The sequence below is a fragment of the Talpa europaea genome (assembly GCF_964194135.1).
Source record: "Talpa europaea genome assembly, chromosome: 14".
Lineage (NCBI taxonomy): Eukaryota > Metazoa > Chordata > Mammalia > Eulipotyphla > Talpidae > Talpa > Talpa europaea.
This window is the reverse complement of record NC_140082.1, coordinates 27,623,804-27,638,711: the sequence shown is the minus strand read 5'-3', so window position 1 is coordinate 27,638,711 and position 14,908 is coordinate 27,623,804. Positions and strand designations below refer to the sequence as shown.

Sequence of the window (14,908 nt, the reverse complement as noted above, 5' to 3'; positions counted from 1 at the left end):
CTGTTCTCCAATATTTCCCTAAATGTCAGTGTGTTTCAGGACTTAATCTCAACTTAATCTCCTCCCACCCTGACACAGCCTCCCAGCCCCTTCTCTTTTCTCTTTGTATCACTTCTCTTCATTCATACTCACTCCCTAATTCATGGTCTTAAATATCAGCTACATACTTATGACTTCCAAAGTTAAATCTACAAACCACTTGCCTGAGCTCTGAGTTTATTTATCCAACTGCCTAACTGACATCACTAGCAAACATCTCAAATTTCACATGACTTGATTCAACTCTTGATTCTTTCTCCAAAGTCACTCCTTCCTCACTGCTCCTTGCCACAGTCCCATTCCTTGAGTGCCTCAGGTCAAAATGTTCCTTTTCTTGTGAATCCTTATCTGATGTATAATAAAACCCAACCGCATTTTCAAATAAACCCCAAATCCAACCACTTCTCAACCCTTACTGCTCTCATCCAACCCAAAACATACTTCTCTTTCACTGGAAAATGGAAGGAGTATCCTTGATTCTGCTTTTGCTTGCCTACAGATGATTAAACTAAAAATATAGTTGAAATTATATTACTTGTCCACTTATAATACCATTGGTTTCCCATCACTCTTAGAATAAAATCCAAAGCCCTAATCGGGCCTTTAAGGTACTATATATACCTGACTCTTTGGCCTCATTTAAATCACTCCTTCTCTACTTCTCCCAAACCCAGTGGCCTTTTTCATTCTCCAAGAACATGGTCATCTCCAGATTTCAATAGTGACTTTCCTTAGGACACCCACTCCCCCATATTGCATGCCTCTTTCCCTCAATTTAGACTCTTGCTCTGGTATCACCTCCTTGATAAAACCTTCTTTGACAAAATTAGTAGTGCCCAAGATGTTTACATCTTACAAGATCCTCAAAATTTGCGAACATGGGGCCTCCCCGGTGGCACAGCAGTTGAGCGCTGGGCTGTGAAGCTGCCCGCAGCCTCTGCAGTGCCGGTTCGATCCGCGGCTGCCAGCGAGGGCCCCACATGGGGTGCAGACCCCTCCTGCCGTGCCTGCTGCTCCCCTCAGCAGTGTACTTCATCAGTCTGTCCTGTTCCCCGCTCTTGCTCTGGCGAATTCTCTCACCCTCCCATGCTTCTGAATGTACTCAGTGCTTGTATAAATAAATAAATAAATCTTTAAAAAAAATTTGCGAACATGTTAGGTTACTTAGCAAGGGGGTGTCAAGGTTGCAAATTAAATTAAGGTTCCTAATCAACTGCCCTTAAATTAGGGAGATTATCCTGGATGATCCAGGCAGGCACAGTGTAGTAACAAGGATACTTTAAAGTGGAAGCTGGAGGCAGAACAGGAGAACAAGAGACACGGCAATATGAGGGCTCAGTCTGACATGGAAGCGGGCCACGAATCAAGGATTGTGGGCAGCCTCTATCAGCTGGAAAAAGCAAGGGAAGAAGGCTCCAAAGGGAACACAACCCTGCCAACACCTTGATTTGAGCCCAGTAAGGCCTTTTTTGACATTGGCTTCTGACTGCCAGAACTGTGAGATAATCAATTTGTGTTGTTTAAAGTCACCATGTGTGGTAACTTGTTACAACAGCAACAGGAAACTAGTACCCTACTCAGTCCAAAATAAATCCTTGTATGTACTGTATGTGCGCATGTACACACACACACACACACACACACACTGTCCCCTTGACATTACCTTTTCTTTTTCAACATATCATTGGTTATTCACTGCAAACCCCACAAGGGTAAGCCCCTGGGCTTTGTTCATGCCATTTTTCTAGTGTCTTGAACAGTGTTTTTCTGCAGAAAGTCACTATTACTCATCTAGTCACTGAAATTTAATTTTACTAAGCTTTATTTTCAGCTCCATTATTCTCTTTAGATAACAATCTTATAGGTAAAAATGAGTTAAAATTAACTAGATCCTGTCTTGAGGGTGAAAAGACATGACTTAATAACATGTTGCCAGCAGTCTGACTGCCAGACTAAAGGACTGAAAGGCATTCTGTCTTCCCAGATAATACTTGTGGTAAAGAATGGAGACTTGTGGTGGAGGTTGAGGACTGATTGTTGGCATAACAGTCTCACTCATCTTCACAACTGTTGATAGAAACACATTCAATTTCTTGCCCCAAGTCTGCTCCCTATTATAGTGTGAGGACTGAGACTCTAGCCCCCCCAAAGATCTATGTTCTTCCAGGTTTCCTAAAACTGTTAGCCTGGGTCCTTGGGATTCTTAAATTTGCAAAGACTCCCCACCAACTCCTATTAAACAAAGAGTGTGCACAAGTAATCAAATGTGATTGTTTTAAGCCAGATATTGAGGTAATTTGTTCCTATAGCAATACCTAGACAAGTTTTTTTTTTCTGTGTTAATTTGAGAGTGTATGCTAGCTTTATTTTTATTTATTTTTTAATATTTTATTTTATATAATTCTTACATCATTTTTCATCTTTGCACAATGTATGCATTTTCATTATGGTTACATTCCCCATACAATTCCATCCCCCCCCCTTATTTTGACTCTAGTCCTTCCTCTTCCTGCCCCCCCCATAGTGTGTCTCTGGTTTATAGTTGCTTGTTGATTTTGATTTTTACTTTGTATTGATTAGTCTTTTTCCTAGTCTCTTATTTAAGTTTTCTAAATTCCTGCTATGAGTGAGACCATCCGGTATTTTTCTTTTTCTTTCTGACTTATTTCGCTGAGCACGATCCCTTCTAGCTCTACCCATGTTACTGCAAACTGCATGTGTTTATCTTTTTTGATTGCTGAGTAATATTCCATTGTGTATATGTACCTAGACAAGTTTTCATCTAAGAAATGTGAGAACAAACAGCTGTGAATAAATGTCCTATCCTGTGAACCCTATGGGATTTTATAGTTCATTAATTCTCAGTGCCTTTTCTGGGAGAATATGCATTCTAGTAGAAGATGTGATGATCAATTTTATGTGTCAACTTTACTAAATCAAGGAGTGTGCAGATATCTGAGTAATCATTATTTCTCTATATGTCTGTGAGGATGTTTGCAGATGAAATTAGCATTTGAATTGATGGATTCAGTAATGTCCTCTTCCCTGCTCATCCAATCTGAATGGCATCACCCAATCTGTTGAGTGCCTGAATAGAGCAAACCATTAGTAGAAAGAAGGATTTGGCCCTTCCTTTTGGTTACTTGAGCTGGGACATTGATCTTTTCCTGCTCTTGTCCTATTCCCAGGCCTTCAAACTCAGACTCAATGACAGCATAGCTTTCCTGCAATTTCCCGCAAGCAAATTGCAGATCCTGGGACTTCTTAGCCTGCATAATAACAAGAACCAATCCCTACAATAAATCTCTCTAAATATATCCTATAGGTTCTGTTTCTCTAGAGAAACTGGACTAATACAAAAGAAAAGTGAATTCAGTCATTTCAAAGCGTATTTGACAGGTAAATGTTTTCTTCATGCTTATTATTAACGAGAATTTGGGAAATGTTGCTATAATCTTCACTTTCTCAGTCCTTTCATATTCCCCTAGCAACATCTCACTCTTTCCTGCTCAACCAATATTTCTGACAAGTATATTGCCCGACTCTTAATTGTGTAAACACATATATCTTTGCTCTGCACAGTATTTACAAACTTACTTGGCAATGCCTACAACAACATACTCCAGAAGAAATATGCTGCATAGAAATTATAGCTCATCTCTGGCACACGTGTACTATTTTAAGGGAGGGGAAAATCTAATTATTGCTCATTACAGATCAAGGACTAAGCATTTATGTTGTGAAATTTTATATGGCTTCATGAGATTTCCTGGGTGTTTTGACTCTACCAAATGCCTTTGGTATTCTAAGGTTCAGGGGGTTATATACACCTGTGGTCACTCTTAACTTTTGCCAGTGGCCTCTTTTAAGAAGTGACCTCTTAAATAACTATAGTAAAAACAGACTGAATTCATTTCTTCTGGCCTGCTCTCCAGGCATGCTCAAAATAGCTCTCTTATTCTAAAAGGCCCTAGAAACTGAATGTCAACCATTAAGTCTGTAGTTCTGCTGATTTAGAAATAATCTAGAATGAAAACAGGTGATAACTACATCTCCATACTTTTGCACATCTAATTGTTATGTTCTTCAGTATCTTGAAACATACACACTTTTATGTAAATAAATATATTTCTAAACTGCTCTACCATTTACATTCAAGACTTTGGAGGGAGCAATTGAGATTGACATCAACTAATGTAGTCTAAACCATGGTCTTCTATTCCTAATCCTCACAATGTGTCATTTAAAAATGTGTGCAAGTTTTTTTTTCCCATTATTTATGCTTGATCACAGATAAATACCTGTTTGTGATTTTGAAAATAAGAGAAAAATGCCTTAGAAAATGAAAAAAATCCAGTTTTGATTGCATTTCTCATAGCCTCTCATTGCATATCCTGTATTGTATTCTTCTGCAGGTTGTAGATATAATTTAGAATTTTATATTTTTAACAACATTAAAACAAAAGTATTTTCCCATATTAACACTGATTCTTGGCAGGCTTTATTTATTTATTTATTTATTTATTTATTTTTTGGTGGGACTCTTGCCGGTGGCCGGGGATCGAACCGTGCTGCAGAGGCTGCGAGCAGCCTCACAGCCCAGCACTCAACCGCTGTGCCACCATAAGAGGCCCGGTAGGCTTTATTTTTTTGTCATTTTTCTGATACTTAATTGTGTGATTTGTAATATGATGTACATGACTATCCATATTTTAGATTTGGAAAACATTTTCTTTTAGTGTTATGCCCCCTTTCTTCTAAAAAAGGATTTGCAGCAACATTAGAATTAATTTCTAAGACATATTTTCTACTGGACTTGTAGGAAAAGTAAAGCCAAAAGTTCCAGAAAATCATTACTGGAAGGTAAGATGTTCTAAGTAGTTAAGAGAGAGGCACCAGAACGTGGGTCCAGGGTGAGTGGATACATGTGTATGAGGTTGGAAAGATAACTGTGCCACACTGTATGGTGACAAAGAGATAAACTGTGTAAAGGATGTGGGAAGGTGGGTGGCGTAGGCTGGAAGCATCTGGATAGGACAACTGAGATGAATCTGAAATGGAGGCACAACCTGGCTAGGCGGAGCTGGCCTTTTACTCATTGCACTTGGGTTGAGATTGTTGACATAATGTGGGCTATGTAGGCCCTTTCTTAAGTGTATTCCTTAGCAATGCTGATTCTTAGCAGTAATGATTCCCTCTAATCTCTACATGTCCTAGGAATAAGACAGATTAAAACAGAGGTGCTTGTAATATCTTGCACAAATCTGTGTCCAAATGTGGAATTATAGAGCTAAAGGATAAAACTGACCTGGTGATAGTTAAGTGGTGCATTTATACTAATTTTGATACTACAATAATGTGTTGGAAGTGAGGTCTCCTTAATGATTGGTAGTTTAGTGACTATCAATGAAGGTTCCCATATCTGAATTTCAGTAACGATACGAGAATTACAAAGTATGAGACTTGGTTGCAAAGATTTATTTTTACTCAACATGTTTTCATTCACAACTCTCTTGCCAAACACATTCTGAACATATTATTCAAAGAATGATAAAGAAGTTCCCACATGATCTAACTAATTGTTCACCCTTAGTTAGGGGTAATAACCTAAGTCTTCAGGGATATTATGTGACCCTGAATGTACTTCCAGTTTTTGTTATTATATTAGAACTTTCTACAATTTAGGAATTTAACGCCCACATGCAGATAGCAGTGGTCACAAAACCAAATTTAATCATCTTATCAAATATATAACTCTCCAATATTCTCCATTATGTCTTTTCTCATTTTGTTATAGGACAGGGAGAGGGGAACCTCCCCCTTTCCTGGGGACCACGCTGTTACAATTTTTTCCCCCATTGACATGCAGTAAAATTCATTTTTGGTGATGCACAGTTCAGTGGATTTTAACCAGAACACACAGGCATGTATCCACCATCATAATCAAGACACAGATGCCCCAAACCCAAAACTCTCTTGTTTTTCCCTTTAGAATCAACCCTTCTTTCCCACTGACAACCATTTATCAGGTCTTTCCTAAGACCTGACAACCATTTCTACAACAACCTGTTTTTTAAATCTCTGTCCTCTTTTTGCTAAAACGATTTAAAGGACAAATGAACATTTTCATCAATGTTTGTAGATCTAGAAAAGTTTCTTAAACCACTATCTGGCTCTATCAGAGATCCAGGAGTCAGTCAGCTGAGGTGGAATCCTGGTCCTTCCAAATTGGCTTGGGATTTACCTGGCTGAAGTCCCTAGAGATTGAGAATTTATGGATGCATTGCTTGGATGCAGATAATATTTGCTTATCTGCCTTAAGTAACATAGGACATAACCCAGAATTGAAATTATTTTTATTTTAGGATTTCACTACATAGGTTGGCAACTCTTCATTCACACAGTTCACAGATACAGGAGCCTTTATACACGGCAGGTAAAATTTGAATATGCATACCTCAACCAGTCAGCTGGAATGTCAAAGTTACTCATGTACATGACAGAGGAATAACACAGATGTGACAGAATTTCAAAGTAGGAAAATGTGTTTTCCTACTTTCAGAAAAATTTCAAGACAATTTCCTACATTTCTTCCAGACTGCTGCAACGGCTGCATGTATTGTTCCTGCCAGGAGCCTGGAAGCATGTTCCATCACACAGATGTCCAGCTTCTTAAAAGAAATTTGCAGATTAAGCAACAGGCGTCTAAGGCTCACACTACTCAACTAGTTGAAGAGCAGATCTGGTTCCCATTTCTAGCTGGAGTTTCAAGGACTTCCTTTTTCTAATTGCTTCCTCGGTTGCTCTATGTTATCAGGACCACCACCTCCTCCCTTTTCATATCAGGACTCGGTTGCATTCTGTCGCTGAAGTCTGAGCCAATCAGGAGAAGATAAGGGGTGACGGTTGCATCTGTCATGCTAGCACATCAGGCATGGTAGCCCTCAGTGTCACTGCTAGAATAGGCAAGCCATCCAGCTAAGCCACCCCAGGACTCAGTAATTCAGCACTCAGCAGAGTAAGTGTTCTTTCCTAATATATGTACATACATTTTTTTTTCTAAGTAGCAAAACTTGCTCTGATCTTGGCATTTTTAATTCTTCTTTCTAAAGATTTATTTATGCATATAAGAATTGGGGTACAGGCCAGAGGTGTGGGGGTGAGAGGATTCACCAGAGACAGAGCGAGGAACAGAACAGGCAGACTGACGAAATACACTGCTGAGGGGAGCAGCAGGCGAGGAGAGGTCTGCTGTACCATGTGGGTCACCTCCCTGGCCAGGGATCGAACTCGTGCTGCAGTGGCTGCGGATAGCTTCATAGATTGCGTCTTAACCCTCTGTGCCACCAGGGAAGCCCTGGCATTTTTAATTCTTAAAAGGAGCAGCAGGTTAATGTTGGGCTGTCCTCGCTCTCTTTCCATTGAACTTCCTGAAATCCAGATTTTTGCTCTCCCCAGATTCTGTCACATCTGTGTTATTCTTCTGTCATGTACATGAGTAACTCTGACCTATATTCTTTTCTTTGTTCCTGAACAAAAACTGATTTCTTTTTGAGGAAGTTAGAAAAGCAAGACTTATGCGACCAATATGTTTCTCAACCCTCACATGAAAAAAAGGGCACACCCAATGCTATCAAAAAACAACCCTGTACCAATCACAGTGCCAGATGCTTGGAGCTGCTGCTTATTGTGGGCTCTCTCAACACAAAATAAAACAGACCCCCCAAAAACAAAGGCTTCTGGGCTCCGGTTAAAACATGATTCTGACGAAAATCTTGCCATTCCAGAGCTTTGAAATAGCCTAACCAAATTGTCTTCCATTTTGAGATTTTATTTTTAAACACAAAAATACTAAATTAAGGCCAGGCAAGTCCTAGTAGTCTTTCTCAGATGACATCCTGTTCTCCACCGCACCTCCCACCTCTTCCTGCTCACTAGGATCCTAGTGCATGGATGCCAACTGTGCTGCCTCTCAGTTATTATTATGCTATGATAATTATCATCATTAATTAGCACATGACATTATCTTCCTCCCCAAAATGTTTCATTTTAGCATTTGAAACAACCAAATATTTGTGTAGAATCAAATAGATGCTTTTGCTAGTATTGTTGCAATTTGTCCCTTCATTATTCCAGTGATGAGGTGTCTGGTTCATTCTGTTCCACTCAGCCTGCTTTCAGCCAAAGGGCCATCATCTAGCAATTCTTACTAATTCTACACATCGGTTTGGGAAATGTAGGGGGAAAAAATGAGCCTTGGAATGAGATTTGATTTACACATTAGAGGTATGAATTGGGCAGATAGGCTGTTTGTAGTTGTCTAAGACATGGGGTCTAGGTTAGGGGCTGCTGAGACAGAAGTAAAGGAAATCAATTTTGTGATGAGCATTTTACTCTAGTGAAGTAAGGGGAAGAGCTGAAGGGAGGGGTGGAAGTGCTTTGGAACTGTTTGATTTTGTGCAGAGCAGGGAAATTATCTACTCTTTGCACTTTGCCCCTCCCCCACTTCCACATGCTTCCCTAAAATTTCCTTTCTCCACACTTGAAAGGCCCACCGATTTTAACAGCATTCATGCATTTGATGTGCTGCATCAGTCCCAGCTTCCTCTGTTTTTGCATTTATGATGAGAAGTAATAAAATTTCCAAGTTGTATGATAAGGAGAATATAAAATAAATGATGATTTAATGAAAAAAAAATCACACAAAGAGGCAGTTTTTTTAAAAAAACCAGTTGACCTCAAATAAACTGAGGTTCAAGATCACAACCACATTCAGTGACTAAATTACAGGCGGGTCTCCTTCCATGTCCAGGCTGAGAGTTTAGGAGGTTGTTGGCGAGAACATTAAATTGTTCACCCCAGGGGCTTGAACAAGTTGAAACGACGTCATTAAAACGTCAAATTTACTTAGAATGTCTTAAATTTGGATGTAATAGTAAAAGCAGGCACAGAGAAAGACAGGCAAAGTCAGGGTTATCTTTGCAGAGGAATATTTGTAATATAACATAAATTTATACCTTCCACATCACTCTATTTTACGAACATCAGTTTGTGGGCATCCAGCACTCAGCATCACTACCTTTGTTAAGCAGAAAAATTTTCTACCCGTTTATGGGGGAACCCTACAGAGAGTAAGACAGGAGACACTGACTGGGGACCCTGAGGGGGTTCCGTGAGGAGCAGCAGCCTCGGGGGGCATACCCCCTCACTCCCAATCATTCCCTCACTGTCAAAGGCTGCTTCTAGGATTTCCACAACCTTTCTCTCAAAACTGCTTTTCCCTTTCAGATCTTCTCTGGAGGCTTCTTTTAGCTGGGATTTGAGAGCTAGCATGGAATGGCGTGGGAAGGGAGGGAGTTAGGTTTCATAAGCTCTGGCTCTGATTTTGCTCCCCTTTAGGACCAGACTTCTCCCCATTCCTGGAAGGAAGGCAGGGCAAAGATGTGCAAGAGGTAGCCCTCCTTCCTTCCCAACCCTGCCTCTCTACTGCTTACCATTGTGTGGTCTTAGGTGTATTGTTCTTAACACCTTTGATGTCAGTTTCCCTAGTCATAAAATCAGTTTTATGTGACTGTTTTACGGATTAGAAAAAATGTTTAGAAGTGACTTTGCACATGGTAGGTGAGGTCTCTGGCAACTCTGACAACACCGGGAGCCACACTGGGCCACAGACCCAGTGCTCAGACAGCCACACCTGTTCCCGTGACCTGCTTCTCTTTTACAGCTTTGCATCCAGAGGCAGCCACCAGCAGTCCCATCGTCCTGGAGGAGGGCATTAGTGGGGATGAGACGCAGAGCGCTGGCCTCCACTCAGAGCAAACACCTGAGCCTCGAACCTCTCATTTCCTTCTTCTCTAATCCCGCGCCCCCTTTCTAGGACCATTCCCAGAGGAGACCAAGGTTCCTGGGCCCACAGTACCCCCTGATGGCAAACATGGGAACTTACTTTTTTCAACCATTCTTCTGTCTCTGAAACTCTCCAGGGCGTTCCCAGGTCACTGCTTTCTTTGTTCATCCCATTTCTGATCATTCCGAACAAGCTTTGTGTGGCCCTCTACCTTGCTTGCTTTTTTTTTTTTTTTTCATTTTTTGTTCAATTGTTTTAGGATTATGTACCTCCCTCTGTGCTCCCTTCCCTCAGTTTTTCTATTTATGAATCTTCAAATTACTGTGATTATGGCTGCTAAGTAGAATAGCAGGATGAGTACCTCTGTCTATCAAGAAAAAGTCCCATTCATTTAGAGGTAAATAAGAAAGAGTGTAAAACCAGTAGTATTAATCTAATACTTTTGAGATAGCCGGCTGCTGTCCTTAGAACCTACACAGAAGATGCCATCTCCCTCCTGCCCCCCCCTTTTCCTGGTAATATTGATCTTTTGTCAACAGTCTTATTTTCTTATTTGCTTAATTTTTATTTAATTACCCAAATTGAACTAGTTTGTCCCCTACTGTTTCATTGCAATATAATATAGCTACAGTAAGGGTTAAATGCATTCCTGTGGGCTATTCTGGAAGCTAAAGCATTAGTCCTCCATGGGAAAGTGAATCCAAACAGTTGCTCTAAATGAGCTTTTGGAAAATATTACCTATTATAATTAAATGTTGGGAATTTTTGGTGGAAGGGTGGTCAGTTTTTAAAAATTCATATTGATGTCTGGATTTTCTGGTTCTACTGAATCACAATTACTACTGGGATTAGTCCTCAGAAGAGTATTCAGATTTATCTGGACAGACTTTGATGCTTTCTTCATCAAGGAAAAACACACTAACTAGACCCTGCTTTGATAGGCTATAAGAATGTTCTAGACGGTTATTAAATTCATTTTCATGACTATGGATTGCTCCTTGGTAAAAATACATCAAATATGCCTCAACATATGAATGCTTATTCCCTTATCTTAAATTCAAATACCAGTGATTTATGTCTATATGTATTAATATTTAAGTTTAACATGCTTTTAAAAATACATTTGCTAAAATGTCATTAACTTTATGCTTGAATTCATAATTATTCCAGTTTAGGAAGTTTATTCTCTACTAAAGGTCAGTAATAAGAAGGCATCTAACATCTTGATTAACTTATTGTAAAAGAAATGCAAATAGGGCCTCCCTGGTGGTGCAGGGGTTAAAGACAGTGCTTTTGGGCTGCTGCCAGCCACTGGCCAGGAAGCAGCCCACATAGCACAGCAGACCTCTCCAGTCTTGCCCACTGCTCCCCTCAGCAGTGTATTCCAGTAGATCTGCCTGTTGTGCTCCCAAATCTCTCTGGTGGATCCCCTCACACCCCCCATGCCTCTGACCTGTACCCCAGTTCTTGTATGTATAAATAAACAAATCTTTTTAAAAAAGAAATGCAAATAGAAATCACAATGAGATACTAACTCTCACCCCTGTGAGAATGGCCCATATCAAAAAATGAAAACAACAAATGTTGGCTGGTGAGGATGTAGAGAGGGAACACTCGTTCACTGTTGATGGGAATGTAAATTGGTGAAAAGGATTTAGAGATTCCTTAAGAAACTAAAAATGGGAAAAAGTAACCAGCAATACCACTAGGTATTTACCCAAAGAATATGAAAACACTAATACAGAAAGATTTATGTACCCCTGTGTTCATAGCAGCACTATTCTCAATAGCCAAAACAGGGAATCAACCTAAATGCCCATTGACAGACGACTCAATAAAGAAACTGTAGAAATATACTCAATGGAATGACTATTGAGCTATCAAGAAAGATTACAAGTGCCTTTTGGGACAAAATGGATGGCTCTTTAGATGGTTATGCTAAGTAAGTCAGAAAGTTAAAGACAATCACAGGCTACTTTCACTTATTTGTGGAATATTAATAACCAGAGAAAACACATTGGCAACACTTAAAACTAACTGAGAGTCTGTGAAAGATACAGTAGTTACCAAGGGAAGGCGGGACTGGGGGGTCACGTGGTGTGTGCTGGCACTGGGGTTTTGGGGGAGAGGGAGGGAAGCATGTGCCCAATTTTGAGGTGTGAAGTTGGACTCCTCAAATTATATGGTTATGCAAACAAATGGCAAATGAATAAAATTTGATTTTAAAAAGTTCTGATTAAACAACTAATTGAGAGGTTTATTTTACAACTTAACATTAAGAGGTATATTTTTTCCAGTTTCTAGTTGTTAAAAGTAAAAGCTGATAAAATTTGCATGAAATAATTGATTTATTTAATATATTGGTAAGTTATTGTGACTGTATGATAAACATAATTTTAAAATGTGAAAAACATAATTTTAAAATGTTTTTATAAAATGCTTCCTAATTTGATCATAATTCAAGGTAATGCTTGCATGGGATTTTTTTTTCTTTGAAATGATTTCCATACACATAATGTTCTTTTTTTCTCTCCTTTAAAATTAAAAAAAAAATACAATTCAGTACAAATAACAGGAAATATCACCCATTCAATTTCATCAAATTTCTGTGAAAATGGATTTTCTATATAAATTCTGAATGCATACTATTGTAACATAATGGAGAATGTCATAAAATAGTTGCATAGTGCAAAAGGTGTTTTGAATGATTGTTCATCAAAGAACATCATCTGATTAGACATGTTCACAATTTCTTAAAAGAGATAGTTGCTTTCTGATATTATATACCTTTTGAATCCATAAAATTTTGGCGGTACAAATTAAAACTTCCAGTGTTAATGTTTTCAAAGCATTACGTTTAAATTATTTTCTGAGGCCTGAAGAGAAAACACCAGAGGAAACATAACCAGCCTGAATTGTTTAAAATGTATTTTCCCTTTAATTAAATAAGAAACATCTGTCTAGGGATTTTGGAAATGAATGTAATCCATCCACACTCTGCCTGCACTAGTTTGCATCCAATGTCCAATATTTTGAAAGAAAATTCTTTCTTTCTGTAAGGAATTAAAGAGCAACATGGAGCCATTTCGGGGTCTCTGGCAGCTCAGTCTTGCCTCCTGAGTCTGGGCACTGGAAAAGCTAAGGATTTGTCTTTCCCCAGATCTGGCCTTGGGAAGCCACCAACTTCTCTCCATTTGTATCTCTCCGAAATATCCTTTCACCCTGAAAATGCTCATCTTGGAACAATAAGGAAACAGAAGTTACCAGGATGCATCCAAATATTCAAGGTCAAATATTCCCTCTATTGGGATTTACGCAGCATTTTCCTCGCCTTCACTCAGGCTTAAAACAGACTGATTTCTCTAAGGAGCTACACAGCCCACAACACAGACCCATCAGACAGGCCAACTGACTACAAGGAAAGTGTGATGTTGACTCCGGGATGGCTGTGGCTCTTTGAAACCAAGGCCCACAGTTCACAATGACAAATATCACTTACTGGTGGTGTCAAACGGTATCTGCTTGCACTGCGCAGACCCCTCGGCGGGCCAAGGACAGTAATACACGGCTCCCCCTTCCACGATGTCTGGCTGGCTGGTATTGGCTTTGGGCGCCCCCACCAAGACACTCGCTCTGCAAAAGGGTTGGACAAAATCACTCCCTGGAAATTCTACAAGTGTGCGCACGCGATGCAGCCTCTGCAGTGTACCCAACTGAGACTATAGAGTGGGGATCCCTGCAGAAACGTCTTTATGATGGAGACCGACTGTCAAACCTGATTTCCTCTTGGAGACCTACGGGTGTCTGAAACCTGGAAGCAAATACTCCTGAGTTTTCTCTAGGTGGAGCTATGTAGACAGTGTGACATGGGCAGAGAGGGGGGTGAAAATAGTAAAGGACAGAGCCCAGCTGCTTGTAGCAGCCAGCCCTTGCGCCAGACACTTAATTGTTACAGGCTATGTCTAAACAGAGAGTGTTGTGCCCGTTGCTTTAACTGGTGTGGGTCTGTCCGGGTCCTGTCCCCCCCTTTTGTATGATGCTGGAGTCTTCGCGCTGGGCTCTCCCCAGGACTTGTTGAGTTCTGCGCAAGTTCTCCAGCTCAGAGTTCATAAGGCACATCCACATCTACCATGGAAAGGGAGAGAAGAGGTTGCTGGTGGGGAGCTGGGGCGAGATGGAACCCCAAGTGGAAGGCGGGCGGGATTCTCAGGAATCGCCTTCCTCAGGCTGCCTGGACAGGCGTGGGTCTCCCTGCAGAGAGGCAGGGACCCCACTTGCGGCGGGGTTCGCCCGCGCACGCGATTTGGGCGACTTACGTGCGAGCTGCAGGTATGTGGAAGTCCACTGCGTAGCCGAAGTAGCTGCCCTCTGGGCCGCTGTACACCGTGAGCTTGTCCACGTCCAAGTTGAAAGCCCGAGAAGCGGGGGACCACAGCATCCCCAGCGCCGCCAAGCACCAGAGGGGCCCCGCGAGCCGCTGAGCCCGGCCGCTCGGAGGACCGCGACGGACCGCGGCGGACATCGCCTACCTCCCCGGCGGGTGCTCACTGGGCAGCGCGAGCTGAGGACCCCGACAGGGGAAATTGCGGGTGAGCGCTGGCGGTCCCCAGATGCCGCGTCCCGGGTCGGTGCGCTCGGCGAGTGCGCGGTGACAGCCCTGGGCGCTCCGCCGCGCGTCTCCTGCGGTCTTCTCCCGGCTTGCACCCCCGGCCAGCTCAGGGGCTGGCCGAGGGGATCCTCTTCTGGCAGCGGGCGGGGACCTGGCGCGCTCGCGATGCCTCCTAGCGGCGGGACCGCGGGCTGCGAGCGGGAGGCTGCACCCCTCTCGCGTCCGCGCCCCCGCAGGCCGTCGGCGCCAGGCGCCTAAGGAACTCCAGGGCTTGCAGTTGCAGTCGAATCTCAAGGACGATCTGGGTTTCGCCATGCCAATTCAAGCCAGGGCTTTCAGAAGCCATGCCCAACCCTACCCCCGCCCGCGCAGGGGTCGACCAGTTTGCTCCAGTTTCTCCCAAAGGCAAGAAT

At 41.7% G+C, this 14,908-nt stretch overlaps 1 protein-coding gene across 3 annotated transcripts in view; it reads right to left on the bottom strand.

Annotated features, from left to right (window-relative positions):
- ITGA8 (integrin subunit alpha 8) overlaps positions 1 to 14,564 on the bottom strand; it is a gene marked incomplete at its 3' end in the record, with an annotated part of 135,727 nt that extends 121,163 nt beyond the window's left edge. For 2 of the 3 annotated variants that reach the window (XM_084253880.1, XM_084253881.1), the window contains exons 1-2: positions 14,203 to 14,439; positions 13,386 to 13,519 (exon numbers count right to left, since the gene is read on the bottom strand). In XM_084253880.1, coding sequence (XP_084110006.1) covers positions 13,386 to 13,519; positions 14,203 to 14,408 — 340 coding nt within the window. In that variant the 5' untranslated portion in view covers positions 14,409 to 14,439. Of the gene's footprint in view, positions 1 to 13,385; positions 13,520 to 14,202 lie in introns of all 3 variants that reach the window. The other variant, XM_084253882.1, reaches the window with a different exon arrangement.
- Between the last annotated feature and the right edge of the window lie 344 nt (positions 14,565 to 14,908).